Genomic DNA, 20,137 nt, shown 5'->3' on the forward strand with positions numbered 1-20,137 from the left:
TTTATATTGGGAGCAAGCCATTGCTGAACTTCTTCTGATGCAAAAGCCTTCTGAATTTGAATGGCAAAATGTTCTCTGTACCACTTAGAGTGTTTAATTTAAGAGCAAGCCAGTCCTGAACCTCTTCTCTAACCAGATGCAAAAGCCTCCTGAATTCTGCTGGCAAAATGCTTGTCTACATTATGTTTATATTAGGAGCAAGCCATTCCTGAACCTCTTCTCTAACCAAATGCAAAAGCCTTCTGAATTTGGACGACAAAACGCTCTTTTGCTAAACGTGTTAGCTAGTGTATCACATTGTTTGTATTTCCACTCATGTACTCAGCATAACCTGCCTTACAGGGTTGTTGTGAGGAAAGAACCATACAAGCCATCAATCTTGAGAGTACCTTATCCAGGAACAAGCTGTGCCCAGATTCTGTCGTTTGCAGTTGCTGCATCCTAGCAGGCAGTCAACAAACGTGCCTAGAACAGAACAGACACTGAAGGAAGAGGAATCAGATTAATTCATTCCCTTCTCATTGCAGTCCACTGACCTGCGCAGCTGCTCATCTGCGTGAATCCTGTGACCCACGGAGAAAATCTTTGCAGGGGTTGACAGGGACTGCAGTGGGGGCAAAGGAATGCGGGGTGGGGAATCTTTGCACTTTCTGTTAATGATTTGATGGATACAAGCCATTATGTCATATGATTTTTCATAACATCCTTCCTTCTGGATCCAGAACAGAGTCTGGGTGTGCTTTCTTGTAGCCCAGCCGTCTCACCTGCTGTCTCCCCCTCGCCCCCGCTTTCTGCTCCCTCAGCCATCCCAGTTGCAAACGCATACGCCCACCAGCCAGCAGACTCCCCCGATTCCATACGTCTCGCCTCGCTCCCCGCCGGTGCAGCCCCACACGCCTGTGACAATCTCCATCGGAACCACGCCGTCCCTCCAGAACAACCAGCCCGTCGAGTTCAATCACGCCATCAACTACGTCAACAAGATCAAAAATCGGTTCCAAGGGCAGCCGGACATCTACAAGGCTTTCCTGGAGATTCTCCACACTTACCAGGTCAGCGCGGCAGCCGTGCAGTTCTGAACACATTTTAGCTCCTCTTTTGCGTTTTCTTTGTGGACTCTTGGGGGGGGGAGGGTATCTTGGAAGGCATCGAGAGTGAGGGGTGAGCAGGGCTTTTTTTGTAGCAGGAACTCCTTTGCATATTAGACCACTCCCCCCCGATGTAGCCAGTCCTCCAAGAGCTTACAGGGCTCTTCTTACAGGCCTACTGTAAGCTCCAGGAGGATTGGCTACATCAGAGGGGAGTGGTCTAATATGCAAAGGAGTTCCTGCTATAAAAATGCCCTGGGTGATGGGAAGGGGAAAGGAAACAGTAAGTAGCAAACAACCAGTTGGTCTCATGAGAAGTGTTCCCTCTAAGCTGAGTTAGCGTGAGCTAGCTCACAGATTTTTAGCCTCCAGCTCACATGTTTTTGTCTTAGCTCAGGAAGGATGACCCCAGAGCACAATAATTTATGCAGTAGCTCACAACTTTAATGCCAGAAGCTCACAAACTAGAATTTTTGCTCACAAGACTCCGCAGCTTAGAGGGAACATTGCTCACGAGCTAAGTCTTTTTTCTTCAGTGCCCCTCCTGAAAGCACCTGTTGTTAGCCGCCCTGAGCCTGCCTAGGCGGGGAGGGTGGGATATAAATAAAATTTTACCTTACCTTACCTTACCTTATGAGGAATATTTGGAACAGAGGTACATAAATGAAGACGATGGGGAGGTCTGGCAGGATGACTTCTCAGGAGCTCGAAGGGAATCCTTCAACGGTTAACCATGGAAATTTTCCAGTGTGTTTTTGTCTCGCGCTTGCGTAGATGGCTCAGGCTATCCCAGCCTCAGATCTCAGAAGCCAGGCAAAGTCAGCCCTAGTTCATGCTTGGATGGGAAACCACCAAGGAGGTTCAGGATTACTATGTAGCAAGAGACAGTGGCAAATCACCTCTGTTCATCTCTTGCCTTGCCCTGGAACGGCGCAGGCTTGGCTGATTTTGTCAAATCTCAGAAGCTAAGCAGGGTCGACACTGGTTTGTACTTGGATGGGAGACCACCTAGGAAGTTCAGGATTGCAATGTAGGAATGGCAAATCACCTGTAAATGTCTTTTGTCCCGGCGTGGATGGCTCCGGCTGGCCTCATCTTGTCATATATCAGAAGCTGGTGATAGACTAAACCAGGAACACGATGAAGGACCGCTAGATGGAGAAAACCAAAACACCCTGTGCAAAGCAAAACAAACCACTATAACAATATGGCTATGTTGTAATTTTTATAATTATAATTTATAATTGGATTTTTATAATTTGGTAATTTTGTATATAAGTATACCCAGGGTGGAATTCTAGCAGGCTATGTCGTCATTTTTTAGATATTCATAATCTGGCAATTTTGTATATAATAACTATACCATAGAAGTATTATTTATCTTACAGTATGTGCTTTTGGATTTGTTTGGAGTCATGGTTGTATATCTCTTTAACAGCAGTGTGGTTTTGAAATAGGTAATTTGTATATTGTGGGGCTATTTTTGTAGGATAATTTTCTAAGGTATACTCAGGGGTGGAATTCTCGCAGGATCTCCTTTGCATATTAGGCCACACCCTCCTGATGTAGCCAATCCTCCAAGAGCTTTCAAGGCTCTTTTTCTATAAGCTTTTGGAGGATTGGCTACATCAGGGGGGGTGTGGCCTAATATTCAAATGAGTTCCTGCTAGAATTCCACCCCTGGACCCTGTACTAAGAGCCTTGCAAGCTCTTGGGGGATTGGCTACATCAGGGGGTGTGTGGCCTAATATGCAAAGGAGATCCTGCTAGAATTCCACCCCTGAGTATACCTTAGAAAATTATCCTACAAAAATAGTCGTACAATATACAAATTACCTATTTGAAAACCACACTGCTGTTAAAGAGATATACAGCCATGACGCCAAACAAATCCAAAAGCACATACTGTAAGATAAATAATATTTCTATGGTATAGTTATTATATACAAAATTGCCAGATTATGAATATCTAAAAAATGATGACATAGCCATATCGTTACGGTGGTTTGGTTTTTCTTCATCTATATGTCAGAAGCTAAACGGGTTCGGCCCTGGGTAGTATTTGGATGGGAGATGGGGGTTGCTGCACAGAGAGGCAGACAATGGCCAGCCACCTCGGTTCATCTCTTACCTTGAAGACCTTACACCAGGGGTGGGCAGACTTGTTTAATGTAAGAGCCACATACAATAAACGTCAGATGTCTGAGAGCCGCAAGACGTGAATGACAATTGTCCAAGAGCCGCAAGACAGGAAGGAAGGAAGGACAAATGCCTTCTCCAAGTCAGCTGGTGGGGGCTTTGAGGATGGAAAGTGAAGAGAGCCAGTTTGGTGTGTGAAAGAGCCACATGAGCCACAATTTGGCCATCCCCACCTTGCACGGTCGCCGTACATTGGCTGTGATAGCAAATATATGTACACACGAGTGCTTTGTCCTGAGATACCTGCCCCCCTGACTACTCGCTCTGGCTTTTCTTGAAAGAGAAAGGAAAAACAGAAACGAAGCCTGGATGCCCCCCCCATTGAGAACTCTGATTTGTTCCCCCCCCACACACACACTTGAACTTTTTTCTCTTTGCCTACGGCAGAAAGAGCAACGGAACGCCAAGGAAGCAGGAGGTAACTACACGCCAGCTTTGACTGAGCAAGAGGTGTATGCTCAGGTGGCCCGCTTGTTCAAGAACCAGGAGGACCTGCTTTCAGAATTCGGGCAGTTCTTGCCGGATGCAAACAGCTCCGTGGTGAGTTTTTATTCCAAATGCGCACATTGTTAAATCCTTTTAATATTTCTGTTTTAAATCTCCTTTCGATATGTGTCGGATAGTTATCTGTTCAGTTTTAACTTGTGTACAGTGTTCTTTCTAAGCTAAATTCATGTGAGCTAGCTCACAGTTTTTTTAGCTTCCGGCTCACACATTTTTGTCTTCGCTCAGCCTGCTCAGGAAGGACGGCCTCTGAGCACACTAGTTTATGCAGCAGCTCACAAAAGTAGAATCTTTGCTCACCAGACTCCACAGCTTAGAGGGAACGTTGCTTGTATGTAGTTTGTATGGTCCTCCCTTATTTCGTATTCTATTTGTACAATTTTTAGTTATATCCAGGTGGGCAGCCGTGTTGGTCTGAAGCAGTAGAACAAAGCGAGAGTCCAGTAGCACCTTTAAGACCAACCAAGTTGTATTCAGAAGGTAAGCTTTTGTGTGCTAGAAGCACACTTCATCAGACATCACACAGAAGTGTGCTTCTAGCACACGAAAGCTTACATTCTGAATACAACTCCATTGGCCTTAAAGGTGAAACTTGACTCTTGCTTTGTTCTGATTTTTAACTATTTTACTGTTGATGTAATCTAGTTAGGTTTATTGCAGCACCAGCCCGGTATAACATCTGTCTGCCTACCTGCCTACTCATAAAGTGGCCCCTCTAGCAGGCTATTCTCTCATTCCATCATCATGCCTGGTGGTACAAATTAATTTGAATGATGCTGCAATATGGGGTGATTTATTTCGTTTTTTTTCCGTGTTAATATGTATTTATTAAAAAACAAAAACAAAGAAATAACAAATAACAGACATTACATACAGTACATACATACTAAAACACAGTAACATCAACACACATACGGGTAAAGGGAACAGTGATGAAGAAGAAGATGATGATGATATTGGATTTATATCCCGCCCTCCACTCCGAAGAGTCTCAGAGTGGCTCACAATCTCCTTTACCTTCCTCCTCCACAACAGACACCCCTGCAAGGTGGGTGGGGCTGGAGAGGGCTCTCACAGCAGCTGCCCTTTCAAGGACAACCTCTGCCAGAGCTATGGCTGACCCAAGGCCATTCCAGCAGGTGCAAGTGGAGGAGTGGGGAATCAAACCTGGTTCTCCCAGATAAGAGTCCGCACACTTAACCACTACACCAAACTGGCTCTCCTCACTTTCCATCCTCTTGTATACAACCTTGAAATCTTTAAGTAAATTAATATTACTATCAAGACTTAATTGCTATAACTTGGTTAGCATACACATCATTTACTCGTTTTCTGGCAGGAGCATTTGTCTTTCTAGTTTTCATCAACATTGTCCCTTCATCAACCATTCATAGAATAAATTCCAATTTTTTCCCCACATATTCCCTAGGTTTTGATCTTAACAAGTTAGAAAACTTATCCATCTCAGCTGCGTCTATTACCTTTACAATTAACTCATCCATTGTTGGCATATCGATTCCTTTCCAGTACTGAGCTAACAATATCCTCGCTGCAGTGTTAACATGAACTATCAAATGTTTCTCAGCTTATTTGTTTACGATATTTCTATGCTGCCTCCTCAGAGTCCTTCTCATGCAGTTCAAGGGCTGAGAGCTCAGGAGTATTCATTTGTCTGTCCTTTGCATTTTTAGCCTGCCCCTTCCTCCAAGGCATGCAGGGTGGTATAAATTGTATTTCTTTATTCTATTTATTAATTTCGTATCAGCCCGGTGTGGCAGGTTAGGTGGCGTGTGTGTGAATGGACCCAGGTCCCCCAGTGATTCGGTCTCTGAATTTCATGTCTCTGCGGGGTAGGTCTTTCATTATTCTTTTTGGGAATAAAGAAGAAATATGTAGAATAGTTTGCACCAGGCAGCTGCATTCTGGAAAGGGTATCTTTTGGGGAGAGGTTAACATAGAAGGATCGGTGTTCCCTCTAAGCTGAGTTAGCGTGAGCTAATGCACAGGTTTTTAAGCTTCCAGCTCACACATTTTTTGTCTTAGCTGAGGAAAAATGGTCCCAGAGCAAACTAATTTATGCAAAAGCTCACAACTTTAATGCCAGTAGCTCACAAGGTAGAATTTTTACTCACAAGACTCCACAGCTTAGAAGAAGGGGTGTCTATAACCATAACCACCTCCCTTTAGCAGGACCTTCTCTTTACAGTAGCCTGTCATCTTCACTAGAAGAAACACTGTACACCAGAACACCACCCCTTCGTTTCTCCTTCTGGCATTGGCGGGGATTGGGGCGGTAGGCAGCGTGATGGTGTAGTGAGAGAATTGGCCTGCCTCTGGTATATTTCAGGTTTCTCTTGCCCTCTTTGAAATGCTGGAACCCCTAATGTGTTTGTACGCACTTCTTTTCAATAAGCTGTTAAGCAAAACCACCGCCGAGAAAGTGGAGTCCGTAAGAAATGACCACGGGGGCACGGTCAAGAAGCCCCAGCTCAACAGCAAGCAGCAAAGACCCAATCAGAATGGCTGCCAGATCCGGCGGCACTCCACAACTGGCACGACCCCTCCGGTGAAGGTGAGAACCCAGAGTCCGCACTGGGGGGAAGGTGGGGCATCTTCTTCTGAAAAGGATTCTGGGAGGGCCAGACACACAGACAGCTGCCTTATACTGAATCAGGTTGTCAATCCATCAAGGTCAGTATTGTCTATTCCAGGGGTGTCAAACTCATTTGTAACAAGGGCTGGATCTGACATAAATGGGACTTTGTGGGGCCAGGCCATGTGTGTCACAAAATGTAGTGCCAGGTACTGGAGATATAAACATTGTGAAAGATAAACACAAACACAATTAAAAAAAAACTTAAAATAAAACATGCTTAAAACTTTAGCACTCTTGCAATATTTTGTTTAACAGTCTGTGATAACTGACACCGCTTGCTCTGAGGAGCCTTGGCCAATAGAAGGAAGAGAGGCTTGGTGTCAAGCATGCGGTTTAAATGACAGTCGCGTTTGATACAAAACTATGTTTATTGATAGATACTTTCAGTGTAACAGATTCTTAAGAGTGATGCTAAAGATACATTGATACAATACTTTTTAGACTGACTTCAAAAGGATTCCAAAAGGTGGGGGCGAGGGATGCGCTCTCACACATAAACTATCATAAATGTCTACATTCTTATGGCGTTATCAGGACTCCGTCCTTGCTTTCCCCAGATGTGTCACACTCCCTAACAGGAATGTATGGGAAGGTACTGATTACTTTTTCTCAAGTTAGTTTCGTTTCTCTCTACTTCTACTTTGCAAGCAATAAAGTAAGAAGGGGGAGGGGGAAAGAATAACAGAGCTAACAGACCTTGGTCCTCCATGATATTTCACAGACCAGCTTTATGGAGGACCCTAGAACAATCAATTACCAATGGAATTTTACCATGCTTGACACTTGGCTCAGTAGCTCCGCTGTGCGATTGAGAGAGCCTGATACAGCAAGGACATATTATTACACAAATAAACATATTAGGGAAGGTAAACTGGAATTCCTTTTAACTCAGGGGTGTCAAACATGGAGCCCGAGGGCCAGATCAGGCCCCCGAAGGACTCCTGTCAGGCCCATGAGCAACTCACTGTCATCTGCTTCCTTCTCTCTCTGTCTTCCTTCCTTCTGCATCACAGCTTGCTCACCCAAAAAACTTACAGAGTAAAGCTTCTATTTTCTCCACCGGCTGACCAGCACACAAAGCAACATGTACAAAAGCTCTCAATTCCCAGCCATTCATGTTTTCCGCTGAGTCTTAAGACTCAAGACATTGACCATGAGATTTCTGTGGGTTTGCAACTTACAGACACACACCTGAACAGCCTACTCAGAATTGCTACGGCAGAGACATTGCCTCCGGATTTTGATGCAGTAATTCAGAGCAAGAGCTATCAGTTATCAGAAACTGTTAAATAAACAAAATATTGCAAGAATGCAAATCTTTTAAGCATATTTTATTTTAAGGGTTTTTTTAAAAAAATCTTTAATTGTGTTTGTCTGCGTCCTTTATAAAGTTTATATCTCCAATACCGAGCATTGCATTTAATGCAATGGCCCGACCCAGCAAGGTCTCATTTACATCAGATCTGGCCCTGTGAGTTCGACACCCCTGCCTTAACTCATGCACCAACCTCCCCAGCTAGATCCCTCCCATCAGGAGAAGCATTAACGATTTGGCTTCATAGGAGGTTCAAAGAAGTTGGTGGCAGAAAAGGTTGCTGCTAAATAACTTCTTTCAGCTCAAACTGTTTCAGAGTTCCTCCTCCGTGGAGTAGCATTTCTAAACGGAATACAAGCATAACCAATCTCCGCTAATCAGGTTATTTTTAGTACTGTGTGCATCATTCCCTCTAAGCCAGGGGCAGCCAAACTTGCTTAACGTAAGAGCCACATAGAATAAACGTCAGATATCTGAGAGCCGCAAAATACAAATGTCAGATGTTTGAGAGCCACAAGACGGAGGGAGGGAAGGAAGCAAATAGAGGGGGGAGGGAGGAAGAGTTGGAAAGAAAGCAACTTTAAATGCATTCTCAAAGCTGCCAGATCGCTGGGCTTGGAGAAGTGATTTAAAGACAAAATGCCTTTTCCAATTCGGCCGACGAGGTAGTGGGGGCTTTGAGAGCCACACAAGAACTGTGAAAGAGCCGCATGTTACTTCCAAGCCAGAGTCTGGCCACCCCTGCTCTAAGCGGTGTGCGTGAGCGGCCGTTCAAGAACACAGAAAGCCCCACTCAGCAGCCATCTGGAGCCACACAGGGTCTTGCACTGCCCATTTGAAGATTACAGCATTTACAATTTGCTCAGGATGTGCACTGCTCCACTCGGCTAAGGGGGGGTGGGCGGGAATAGACTGTGTGTCCTTTCATGATGACAATGTAAGCGAGGAGAAAAGAGCAGATAGTTTTCTAACAGTGTTGCCTCAGCCACGTCTACCTGCAAAAAGGGTTTAAAAATCCAAAAGGACGTCAGGCTGTAACCGTCTCTTGGGGCTTTGTTTTGAAACTCTCTTCCCGTTTGCTGTCTTTCTCCCTTCAGAAGAAACCAAAGCTGCTTAATTTGAAGGACCAGTCCTTGGCAGACGCCAGCAAACATGGCGTGGGGACCGAGTCTTTGTTCTTCGACAAGGTGAGGCAGTGTTAAAAAATGGACGGCTCGTTCGTAGCGGCATAGAGTTTACAAAAAGAGCTGTTGGCGTTTGCACAGATGAGTCATGGGTTGGTTTTAGCTGTCCAAATGCATCCTTCCAATCTGGGCTCCTAACACAGGTGACTCTTATCCTCCTTCCTGGCTTTTTGTATCGTCGTTTGGATTTCCTGAATCCATAGCAGGCCTGTGTCAGTAAAGGTCTAGCACAGGGGTGGCTAAGCTTGCTTAATGCAAGAGCCATGTAGAATAAATGTCAGATGTTTGAGAGCTGGAAGACAGGAACGTCAGATGTTTGAGAGCTGCAAGGGAGGAGGGGGAGAGAGGAAGAGGTGGAAAGAAAGCAACTTTAGCTATAAATGCATTTTCCCAGACGCTGGCTTGCTTGGCTTGGAGATGTGATTTAAAGAGAGAATTGCCTTCTCCAAACCAGCCGACTGGGTGGTGGGAGCTTTGAGAGCCACACAATATGTGTGAAAAGAGCCACATGTGGTTCCCGAGCCACAGTTTGACCACCCCTGACCTAGCACTATACAGACGATGGCTGGCTTGGTAGTGCCTCTCTCTCAGTTTTTGGGACAAGTAAATTAGTTGTTGATGGAAGACAACCTCATCTCCACCTCCCCCCTCAATAACACATGAATCAGATCACTGGTCCATCAAGGTCAATATTGACTGCTTAGAGTAGCGGCAACTCTCCAGGTTGTGATCTTTCACGTTACCTACCTACTCGCCCAGGCCAGCCCAGTCTCGTTAGATCTTACGAGCTTTGCAGGTTAGTACTTGTTTAGTACTTGGATGGGTGACCACCAAGGAAGCCCAGGGTTGCTTTGCAGGGGCAGGCAATGGCAAACCCCCTCTTGCCTTGCAGCACCCTGCAGAGTCACCACAACCATGCCAACTGATCCCGTTGACTAGAGATGCTGGGGATTGGAGCTGGGACCTTCTGCATGCAAGGGCTGATGTTCTACTGATGAGATATGTCCCGTTGCCCAAGTATCTTTCTTTTTCGTATAAAAAAGACAGCAGCTTCCATTCATATAGGAGGAAGGAAAGCACAGATAATGGTCAATCCTGCCTTCACACACACGATAAGCCATGTGCATCTGCACATACCTCTCACCTGTTTCTGCCCTCCTCCGCGCCGTTGGGTGAGAATGACAGCTGAAGTACTCACAGTCTCATTTAATTCCTTTATACCCCACATTTCTCCCCAGTGAGAAAACCAAAACCGTGTACATTGTTCTCCTCTTCTCTGTTTTATCCTCAGAACAACCCTGCAAGGTAGATTAGGCTGAGAGGGTTGTGACTGGCCCAAGGACACCCAGCAAGCTTCCGTGGCAGAGCAGGGATTCGAACCTGGGTCTCTCAGAAGTACTAGTCCAACACTCTTAACCACTACATCACACTGCAGGGTAGAAAGGCAGTCGAACCCCCTGCTTTTCATTCTGGCTTCATTGCTGTCTTTTCTTTCCCAACTTGATTCGTGCAGGTGCGCAAGGCTCTGCGCAGCACAGAAGCCTACGAGAACTTCCTTCGTTGCCTGGTCATTTTCAATCAGGAGGTGATATCGCGAGCTGAGCTGGTGCAGCTGGTTTCTCCGTTTTTGGGGTAAGCAGGGTGGGGAGCAATAAATGAATGGATCCATTTCTTTTTCATGCCTACTTCAGAGGTGGCAGCTTTACTCCTTACTTGGGCTGCGTAGCCCTCTGTCATCTGTTTGCAAAAGGCACCATTCCGTAGGCAGGTGGCAGTTCGCTGTCGCTGCATCAGTGAAGTTTGCACGCATTGTGATCGTCAGGATGTTACACCTTTTGTTATGTCTCATCTTTGCAACTTGTGGTGCTGCACAGAGGTTGAAGCTGCTCAGAGAAGACCCTGGCTAGCAGTCCATTTGAAAGAGCAGTGTCTTTGGCGCGTGGTCCTCTCTTCGGCACCTAATGTGGGAAATAATAGTGCTCTCTTTTGCCCTTTTTTCAGGAAGTTCCCAGAACTTTTCACCTGGTTTAAGAATTTCCTGGGTTACAAAGAATCGGCACACCTGGAGAGCTTTCCTAAGGAGCGGGCGACAGAGGGGATAGCGATGGAGATAGATTATGCCTCTTGCAAGAGGCTCGGCTCCAGCTACCGAGCGTTGCCAAAAAGCTACCAGCAGCCCAAGTGTACCGGCCGGACTCCACTGTGTAAGGAGGTAAGGCCTCCTTCAGCGTCATGGCAATTGGAGCGTGGTTCGCGGGAGCCTATGGGGCACCAGGACTCTTGGAGGCAGAATGAACGCTGGAAGAAAATTAATGACCCTGCTCTGGGTATCCGATGGGTGAACAAATATTCTGTCTTACAGTAAAACCTGATTTCTACCATGTAGAATATGAGCAACCCAAACCGGGGTGTGTGTGTCTGTGTGTGTGAGCACGCTGTACATTGTTACGGTGAAAGAAACGTCTTGGAGGGGAAATGGGATGGTTCGTAAATGCTACTCTTTTCTCTCCACCAAAGGTTCTGAATGACACCTGGGTCTCTTTTCCTTCGTGGTCTGAAGATTCCACCTTCGTGAGCTCCAAAAAGACTCAGTATGAAGAGCACATCTACCGGTGTGAGGACGAACGGTTTGAGGTAGCTGAATGACCAGCACTGCTTGGGTAGCCAGCTGTCGATTGGCAGCTAGCTATTGTGGCAACCGGGTCACTTTAGTGGTCTGGTGTAACATGGGAAGAGAAGTCTCCATCCAGTTCAGCATTTGGCCTCTGGGCTCTCTAGTTGGCATTATCCAGCCCCTGGAGGTCCCTTTCAGCCACTCCCAGAAACAGTTTCCTTTTTTCAAACAGAGCTTTGAGTTGTAACTGACGAGCCGCCACTAACACAAGCTTTCCATTTCAGCTGGATGTTGTCTTGGAGACCAACCTGGCAACCATCAGAGTCCTCGAGACGATACAGAAGAAGCTCTCCCGTTTATCCGCAGAGGAGCAAGCCAAATTCCGGCTGGACAACACTTTGGGGGGCTCATCGGAAGTGATCCACCGCAAGGCCCTGCAGAGGATATACGCCGACAAGGCAGCTGACATCATAGACGGGCTTAGAAAGAATCCAGCTGTCGCGGTCCCCATTGTGCTGAAAAGGTAACATACATTTGGGAAGAGGCCTTCTTCCCTCACTTTTGGGATTTCTCAACACTGTTTTGGTCCTTGGGAAAGCCTGCTAACTACAGAATTCAACAGCTCGTGGGAATGTATTAGCAAAATATCTGTTGTGGGGGGAATGGATAGTTTGTCTAAGGCAGGGATGTCAAACATGCGGCCCGGGGGCGAATCAGGCCCCTGGAGGGCTTGAATCAGGCCCCTGAAAACTGTCTTCGTTTCCTTCTCTGTCTCTTGCTTCCTTCTAAAAAAAAAAAACCCTTTGATTGTGTTTGTGTCCTTTATAAAGTTTATACCCGTTCTACCTAATCTTAAATAGGTACGTGCATGGCCCGGCTCAACATGGCCTGGCCCGACAAGGTCTCATGTCAGATCCGGCCCTCGTAGCAAATGAGTTTGACACCCTTGGTCTAAGGATTATTTCTTGGGAGGGGAATTCCACAATGCTTGGTTATGCTAGATTTCTAACATCCCTCTTCACAGCTTTACAGAAAGAGAGGCGAAAAAAGTTCTTTGTGTTAAATGTCAGCCTTCCATTTCAGTCGAGTTCGACTCAAAGCACTTTTGCCTAACCTCGAATTGCAGGAGAAATGCAGACCTGGAAGGGACCCCCCAGGATCATCTGGTCCAACCCTCTGCACAATGCAGGAAATATACCGTTACCTCCCACTTCCCTGGAGACGCCTGCTCTGTGCCCAGAGGAAGGCAAAAAACCTCCAGGATCTCTGGGCCAATCTGGCCTGGAGGAAAATTCCCTCCAGACTCCAGAGTGGCAATTGACATTCCTCTGGGCATGTAAGAACGAGCTGCGAGAGCAGACACACTGAGACAACGGCAGTGTTGTGTGCTTTCCATTATCGTGACCACTTGTGTTCCCCGGTGTCTCTGCCTGTCTGCTCATTTTGATTAACTGTGAGTTCAGGCAGCTTGTGAAAGGGAGGGCAGGAAAATAGAGAGAGAGGAGGGAGGGAGGGAGAGGGGGATAGAAAGTAACTTTAAATGCATTCCCCAGGCCGGCCTACATGGTGGTAGGGGCTTCGAGAGCCACGCAATACGTGTGAAAGAGCCACGTGTCCCCCCAAGCTACAGTTTGGCCGCCCATGGGCTAAAAGTTGTAAATGCCCAACAAAACAGCTAGCAATTAAACAGAAGAATGCAACAAATAATTTTTAATAAAAAACAACAAAAGGCCTAGAGCAGGGGTGTTGAACTCATTTGCTGTGAGGGCTGGATCTTGACCTTGTCAGGCCAGGCCATGTGTCTCATAAGATGTAATGCCAGGTCAGGGAGATATAAACTTTATAAAGGACGCAGACAAACACGCCCACTCAGCCTAATCCACTTCCCTGGCTTGCTGACCCTCAGCCAACCGAAGGAAGAGAGGCTTGGCTCAGTAGCTCTGCTGTGCAACTGAGAGAGCCTGGCAAAGCTAGCTCTCCTTCCCCCACTTCCTCCCCAAGTGAGGAGCTTTGCTCTGTAGCTCCTGTGTGATTGAGCAAGCCTGGGAAAGCAAGTTGTGATGCAGAAGGAAGCAAGAGGGAGAAGGAGGCAGGTGACAGGAGCCCTCCGGGGGCCTGGTTCAGCCCCTGGGCTGCATGTTTGACACCCTTGGCCTAGAGGGAAAGGCTTAACTTTGTTTCCTTCAATATGCTCCCAGTCCACTAAAATTCAAGGCTAGATAAAAATGTTTCAAGTAAAAAGAAATACTAGCCATGAAGGGGTTATTGAAAAGGGTTCATAATCAAAGTGAAGGTTGTTGCCCCAGGTGTCCATATCTGGCAAAAAGATACCTGTTGGGTGGAAATTGTTTTGTGACTTCATACTGGAAGGGGCTGAGGGTGCCTGGTTGAGAAGACTGCTTCCACTAAATCTGGTCTTGGGTGCAGCTTACAAAATCGATAAGATCACAACTAATTTACCCAGATTCCTGTAACAGGGGCCTTATTAACGGAATATGGCTTTCAAAATCTGTAAAATCACAACTAATTACCCAGATTCCTGTAACAAGGGCATTATTAACAGAGTGCTCTGCGAGAATATTTAGAACATCAGCGTCATGCGTCAGCATCATACAAGAAGTCCATCTCTTCCATTAAAGACTTCTGAGGTTTTGTCTGATGCCTCTTGGCCAAAAAAAGAAAGAAAAAAAAGCACACTGCATGGGAAGGCTGTGGTTTTCCTGTCTGATTCTTTCAAAGCCGTGCCCTCCTTAGCACAGTCCTCCAAAGCCCCTCTTTTTTCTCTCATCTTAATCGCTAAGGTTAAAAATGAAAGAGGAGGAATGGCGGGAAGCTCAGAGAGGATTCAACAAAGTCTGGCGGGAACAGAACGAGAAGTACTACCTGAAATCTCTTGACCACCAAGGGATCAACTTCAAGCAGAACGACACCAAGGTCTTACGATCAAAGAGCCTGCTCAGTGAGATCGAGAGCATTTATGATGAGGTAGGTTGCGGGGGCAGGGGCTTCTCTCTCTGCCTTGGCGTTTTCTTTTGGTTTCTATAGCAAAATGTGCTCCTTAGGCTCTATTGTTTATACGATGTATGTGTTAAGTGCTATCAGGTCTCTCCTAATTTACAGTGACCCTATGAATTAATACCTTCCGAAGATCCTACTTACAGCTACAGCGGTGGGAAGTGCCGTGAAGTCGCTTCCAGTTTACAGCAACCCTAGGAATTAATAATCTAGAACGGGGGTGGCCAAACTGCGGCTCGGAAGCCACATGTGGTTCTTTCGCATACATTGAATGGCTCGCAAAGCTGCCTCCCTGTTGGCTGGCTTGAAGAAGGTATTTCTGCCTTTAAATCACTTCTCCAAGCCAGCTGGCAGCTTGGAGAAGGCATTGAAAGTTAAAGTTGCTTTCTTTCCATCTCCTCCTTTCCCATCTATTTGCCCGCCTGCTTGCCTACCTTTATGTCTTGCCGCTCTCAGAAATCTGATGTTTATTCTGTGTGGCTCTTACATTAAGCGAGTTTGGCCATCCCTGATCTAGAATGTACACTCCCTCCCTCCCTACATTTGCACACTCCCTCCCTGCACAGAATGTCGGCCCTTACAGCGTGCCACTTACTGTGTTCCAGTTTGGTGTAGTGGTTAAGTGCACAGACTCTTATCTGGGAGAACCTTGTTTGATTCCCCACTTCTCCGCTTGCAGCTGTTGGAATGGCCTTGGGTCAGGCATCGCTCTCGCAGAGTTGTCCTTGAAATGGCAGCTGCTGTGAGAGCCCACCCACCTCACAGGGTGTCTGTTGTGGGGGGAGAAGATAAAGGAGATTGTAAGCCGCTCTGAGACCCTGATTCGGAGAGAAGGGCGGGGGTATAAATCTGCAGTCTTCTTCTTCCTGGAGGTTTCTCCCCACTACCCACGGGGGACGGGGAATTCAGGAGAGAGGGATTTTCACGCTCTCGCCCTTTCAATTGCAGAGGCAGGAGCAGTCTTCCGAGGACAACACGGGCCCTCACTTGACGTTGGCCTACGAGGACAAGCAGATCCTGGATGACGCCGCCTCGCTGATCATCCACCACGTCAAGCGCCAGACGGGCATCCAGAAGGAAGACAAGTACAAGATCAAGCAGATCATGTACCACTTCATCCCGGACCTGCTGTTTGCCCAGCGGGGCGAGCTCTCCGACGTGGAGGAGGAAGAAGAGGAGGAGATGGACGTGGAGGAGGGCTCCGGGGCCGTGAAAAAGCACAACGGGGTGGGGGGCAGCCCCCCCAAGGCCAAGCTGCTCTTCAGCAGCATGGCGGCCCAGAAGCTGCGAGGGATGGACGAGGTCTACAACCTCTTCTACGTCAACAACAACTGGTACATCTTCCAGCGCCTGCACCAGATCCTCTGCCTGCGGCTGCTGCGGATCTACAACCAGGCCGAGCGGCAGATCGAGGAGGAGAACCGGGAGAGGGAGTGGGAGCGGGAAGTGCTGGGGGTCAAGCGGGACAAGAGCGACAGCCCAGCCATCCACCTGCGCTTGAAGGAGCCCAGTAAGTGCACGTTCAGTGGGGGGAGAAAGGGAAAGGGGGCCCATCGTGGGAGAGTGGTCATGGTGTTAAGCAGGGGCGCCCAATGGGATGGCCCCAGGCACCATAACACCCCACTGACACCTTTTTGTGGCAGCTGCCAAGGGTTTTGAGAAAGCAGGCAGGGCCGTGTGAGGCTTCTCTGAGCACTGGAGATCTCATCACCTGCGCAGGTTTTTTTAAAATGGCTTTTGGCAGCACTTGCCTCCTCAGCATAAGGATCTTCAGTGTGCGACTGAAGGCGCCTGCAAGAAAATAGTTTAAAACAGGGGTGGTCAGACTGCAGCTTGGGAACCTCATGTGGCTCTTTCACACATATTGTGTGGCTTTTGGAACCCCCACTATATTTCTCACTTTAAATCACTTTGCCACACCTGCCTTACTTCCTCCCTCCCTCCCCCCTCCCTTCCTTCCTCCTCCCTCCTTCCCATCCCTCCCACCCTCCTTCCTTCCTTCCTTCCTTCCTCCCTCCCTCCCCCTCCCTTCCTCCTGCTCCCTTCCTTCCCATCCCTCCCTCCCTCCTTCCTTCCTTCCTTCCTTCCTTCCTTCCTTCCTTCCTCCCTTCCTTCCTTCCTCCCTTCCTCCCTTCCTTCCTTCCTTCCTTCCTCCCTTCCTCCCTTCCTCCCTTCCTCCCTTCCTCCCTCCCTCCCTCCCTCCCTCCCTCCCTCCATCTGACATTCATGTCTTGCGGTTCTCAAATATCTGACATTTATTCTGTATGGCTCATGTTGAGAGAGGTTCGCCCACCTCTGGTTTAAAACAATACGTTCCTTTTGCCCTGACCTGGAGAGGCCAGGCAAGCCTGATCATTGTCGGATTTCGGAAGCTGATCGGGGCTGACCGTGTTAAGTACTTGGAAGGGAGACGTCCAAAGGAGTACCAGGGCCAGGACTCAGGGGCAGGCATGTCAAGCCTGGAAATAACATCCTAGCTCCACTAGGGGTCACCAGAAGTCACCGTGAGTTCCAGGCACATGAGTTCGCACAGAGACACACATAAATACTAAAAAGCCCAAAACAATATGTTCATCTTAAAAGGCATCCTGTTAAACATTTTCATAAACAGTTAAAATTTAATTTAATTTTTTTTATTTATACCCCACCCTATCCCGCAATCGGGCTCACGGCAGCTTGCAGCAGTAAAAACAAACATCAGAATTAAAACATCATAAAACAGTTTCAGTAGTCAAAACAGCATATTCAGAAGAAACAGACACTATTTCAGGCATAAGTGGCAGACATATAACATAAAAGAATCCGTGTTGGGAGTTATGCATGACCCTCCCTCTCTGATATCTTGTGATTGGCTTTGGCTCTTATGGCAGCCTTTTTGGGATTGGGCCCACCACGCTGTGCCAAAATTCCAAGGGTGTCCGCAGGGTCAAAAAGATTGGGGACCCTGGGTCAGAGTATCTGGCTTGATATCTGGGAGACCCCAGTTCGAATCCTCACAAAGGGCCCGTGGTTTGAAATGGATGTATCGCAAAATCCCAAGCAAAAACCTCGTTTGATTTGTGTTTTCTTACCCTGTGCTGAACGTAAGCATTTGTATTCCTGTTAAGAGCTTTCCAGCTCTGTTGGTTTCTGGATGCACATGGCATTCCTAGGCTGCACGTCAGCCAGAAACTGAACATAGTTGGGATGAATAGCAACAGGGAGAATGGGCTCAGCTGGCTTTTCTGTGTGTGACATTTCTTGCCTCTGTGCAGCAGAGATACAGTTAACAGGTCAGCCGCAGGTGAAGTCTCGTTTGCACAGACTGTACCACAGCCAGTGAACACGAACATATGAAGCTGCCTTATACTGAATCAGACCCTCGGTCCATCTAAGTCAGTATTGTCTACTCAGACTGGCAGCGGCTCTCCAGGGTCTCAAGCTGAGGTTTTCACGCCTGCTTGCCTGGGCCCTTTTTAGTTGAAGATGCTGGGGATTGAACCTGGGACCTTCTGCATACCAAGCAGATGCTCTACCACTCAGCCACCATCGCTCTCCAGTGTACAGTAAAAGCACAGAGCAGCTCAGTGACTGACATCCGTCAAAACAACGATGGTTTTCTTGTGTCATCTCATCCCCGACATCTCATTTCTGTCCTTACTTATTTTGTAACCCCCTGCCGCCTTTCCAGATTGATGCGACTTCTCATTCCTTTGTGAAGACTCCACAGAGGCAAAAGTTGTATCATCTACATATATATATATATATAATCATTTCCATGCACTTGTTCATGACTTACCGCAAATACCAACGCCAGCTTGTGTTTACTATCTTCACTACTTTACGTTTTATCCTTTTGCATCATTATATTCTGTTCTTACCATCTCTGCGTGATTTATTGGTCTTGGCTTCTCACTGTTGTGGGGAGGGGGAGAGAAAAAGAGTTGTCTAGGATGAACAGAAGATAATAATAGAATAATAAAAGAATAGAAGAGCCCCGTGGCGCAGAGTGGTAAAGATGCAGTACTGCAGTCCAAGCTGTGCTCGCAACCTGAGTTCAATCCTGGTGGAAGCTGGGTAAAGGTAGCCGGCTTGAGATTGACTCAGCCTTCCATCCTTCTGAGGTCCGTAAAATGAGTACCCAGCTTGCTGGGGGGGAAGTGTAGATGACTGGGGAAGTGTAGATGACTGGCAAACCACCCTGTAAAAAGTCTGCCGTGAAAACGTTGTGAAAGCAACGTCGCCACAGAGTCAGAAACGACTGGTGCTTGCACAGGGGACTACCTTTTTATCTTTTTTTTTTAGGCTGAACAGGCTTTCAGATTCGATGTTACATTTCACGGCCCGCTTTTTTCTTTCCTGTCTTAGTGGACATTGAAGTGGAAGACTATTACCCCGCGTTCCTGGAGATGGTGCGGAACTTACTGGACGGCAACATGGACTCCTCTCAGTACGAAGATTCTCTTCGTGAGATGTTCACCATTCACGCCTACATTGCCTTCACCATGGACAAGCTGATTCAAAGTATTGTTCGACAGGTGAGCGTTCTGTTGTGTGTTTGGAGGTGGGGGGAGCTGGATCCTTAGAGGCAGCTGATCACGAACGCATGAAGCTGCCGGATACTGAATCAGACCCTTGGTCCATCAGAGGCAGTATTGTCTATTCAGATGTGCAGTGGCTCTCCATGGTCTCAGGCGGAAGTCCTTCACACCACCTACTGTCTTGTTCTTTTTAACTAAAGATGTCTAAGATTCAACCTGGGACCTACTGCAAGCCCAGCGGTTTGCTCGAAAAGAATAACTAAAATCTGAGTTGTGATATGTTTAGGGTCATAGAAATGGCCTTCAGCCTTCTTGAATATGAGAAATATAAGATGTCGTTGGGGCATTAGCTCAAATACACATTCAGGGGAATTGGATTTTGCGATGCAAACTGGGAAGGTGTCGTGGGTTTTGATGCCAAAAATTCTCCTTGCCTTGGGGACCCTGAGTGAAAGCTGGCATGAAAATGGTACAAATAAATAAAAAGGCATTGCCCTGTTCCCCAAAGCATGTCTTCCTCTGCAGAGTTTGGTGGCTGAGAGAACACAACACAAAAGAAGCCATGTTGGATCAGGCCAACGGCCCATCCAGTCCAACACCCTGTATCACACAGTGGCCAAAAATTTATTTATATCTATATCTATCTATATCTATATATATATACACACACACACACACACATATACATATACATACACACTGTGGCTACTAGCCACTGATGGACCTCTGCTCCATATTTTTATCTAACCCCCTCTTGAAGCTGGCTATGCTTGTAGCCGCCACCACCTCCTGTGGCAGTGAATTCCACATGTTAATCACTCTTTGGGTGAAGAAGTACCTCCTTTTGTCCGTTCTAACCCGACCGCTCAGCAATTTCATTGAATGCCCACGAGTTCTTGTATTGTGAGAAAGGGAGAAAAGGACTTCTTTCTCTACCTCCTCCATCCCATGCATAATCTTGTAAACCTCTATCATGTCACTCCGCAGTCGACGTTTCTCCAAGCTAAAGAGCCCCAAGCGTTTTAACCTTTCTTCATAGGGA

The 20,137-nt window shown here is 47.1% G+C and overlaps 1 protein-coding gene across 4 annotated transcripts in view; it reads left to right on the plus strand.

Annotated features, from left to right (window-relative positions):
• SIN3A (SIN3 transcription regulator family member A) overlaps nucleotides 1-20,137 on the plus strand; it is a 67,761-nt gene that overhangs the window by 35,316 nt on the left and 12,308 nt on the right. For all 4 annotated transcript variants that reach the window (XM_060259806.1, XM_060259808.1, XM_060259809.1 and 1 more), the window contains exons 6-16: nucleotides 804-1,052; nucleotides 3,675-3,827; nucleotides 6,205-6,363; nucleotides 8,860-8,949; nucleotides 10,460-10,578; nucleotides 10,948-11,158; nucleotides 11,464-11,580; nucleotides 11,845-12,083; nucleotides 14,362-14,545; nucleotides 15,524-16,085; nucleotides 18,923-19,092. In XM_060259806.1, coding sequence (XP_060115789.1) covers nucleotides 804-1,052; nucleotides 3,675-3,827; nucleotides 6,205-6,363; nucleotides 8,860-8,949; nucleotides 10,460-10,578; nucleotides 10,948-11,158; nucleotides 11,464-11,580; nucleotides 11,845-12,083; nucleotides 14,362-14,545; nucleotides 15,524-16,085; nucleotides 18,923-19,092 — 2,253 coding nt within the window. The remainder of the gene's footprint in view (nucleotides 1-803; nucleotides 1,053-3,674; nucleotides 3,828-6,204; nucleotides 6,364-8,859; nucleotides 8,950-10,459; nucleotides 10,579-10,947; nucleotides 11,159-11,463; nucleotides 11,581-11,844; nucleotides 12,084-14,361; nucleotides 14,546-15,523; nucleotides 16,086-18,922; nucleotides 19,093-20,137) is intronic.

The sequence above is a fragment of the Heteronotia binoei genome, chromosome 19, assembly GCF_032191835.1.
Source record: "Heteronotia binoei isolate CCM8104 ecotype False Entrance Well chromosome 19, APGP_CSIRO_Hbin_v1, whole genome shotgun sequence".
Taxonomy (NCBI): Eukaryota; Metazoa; Chordata; class Lepidosauria; order Squamata; family Gekkonidae; genus Heteronotia; species Heteronotia binoei.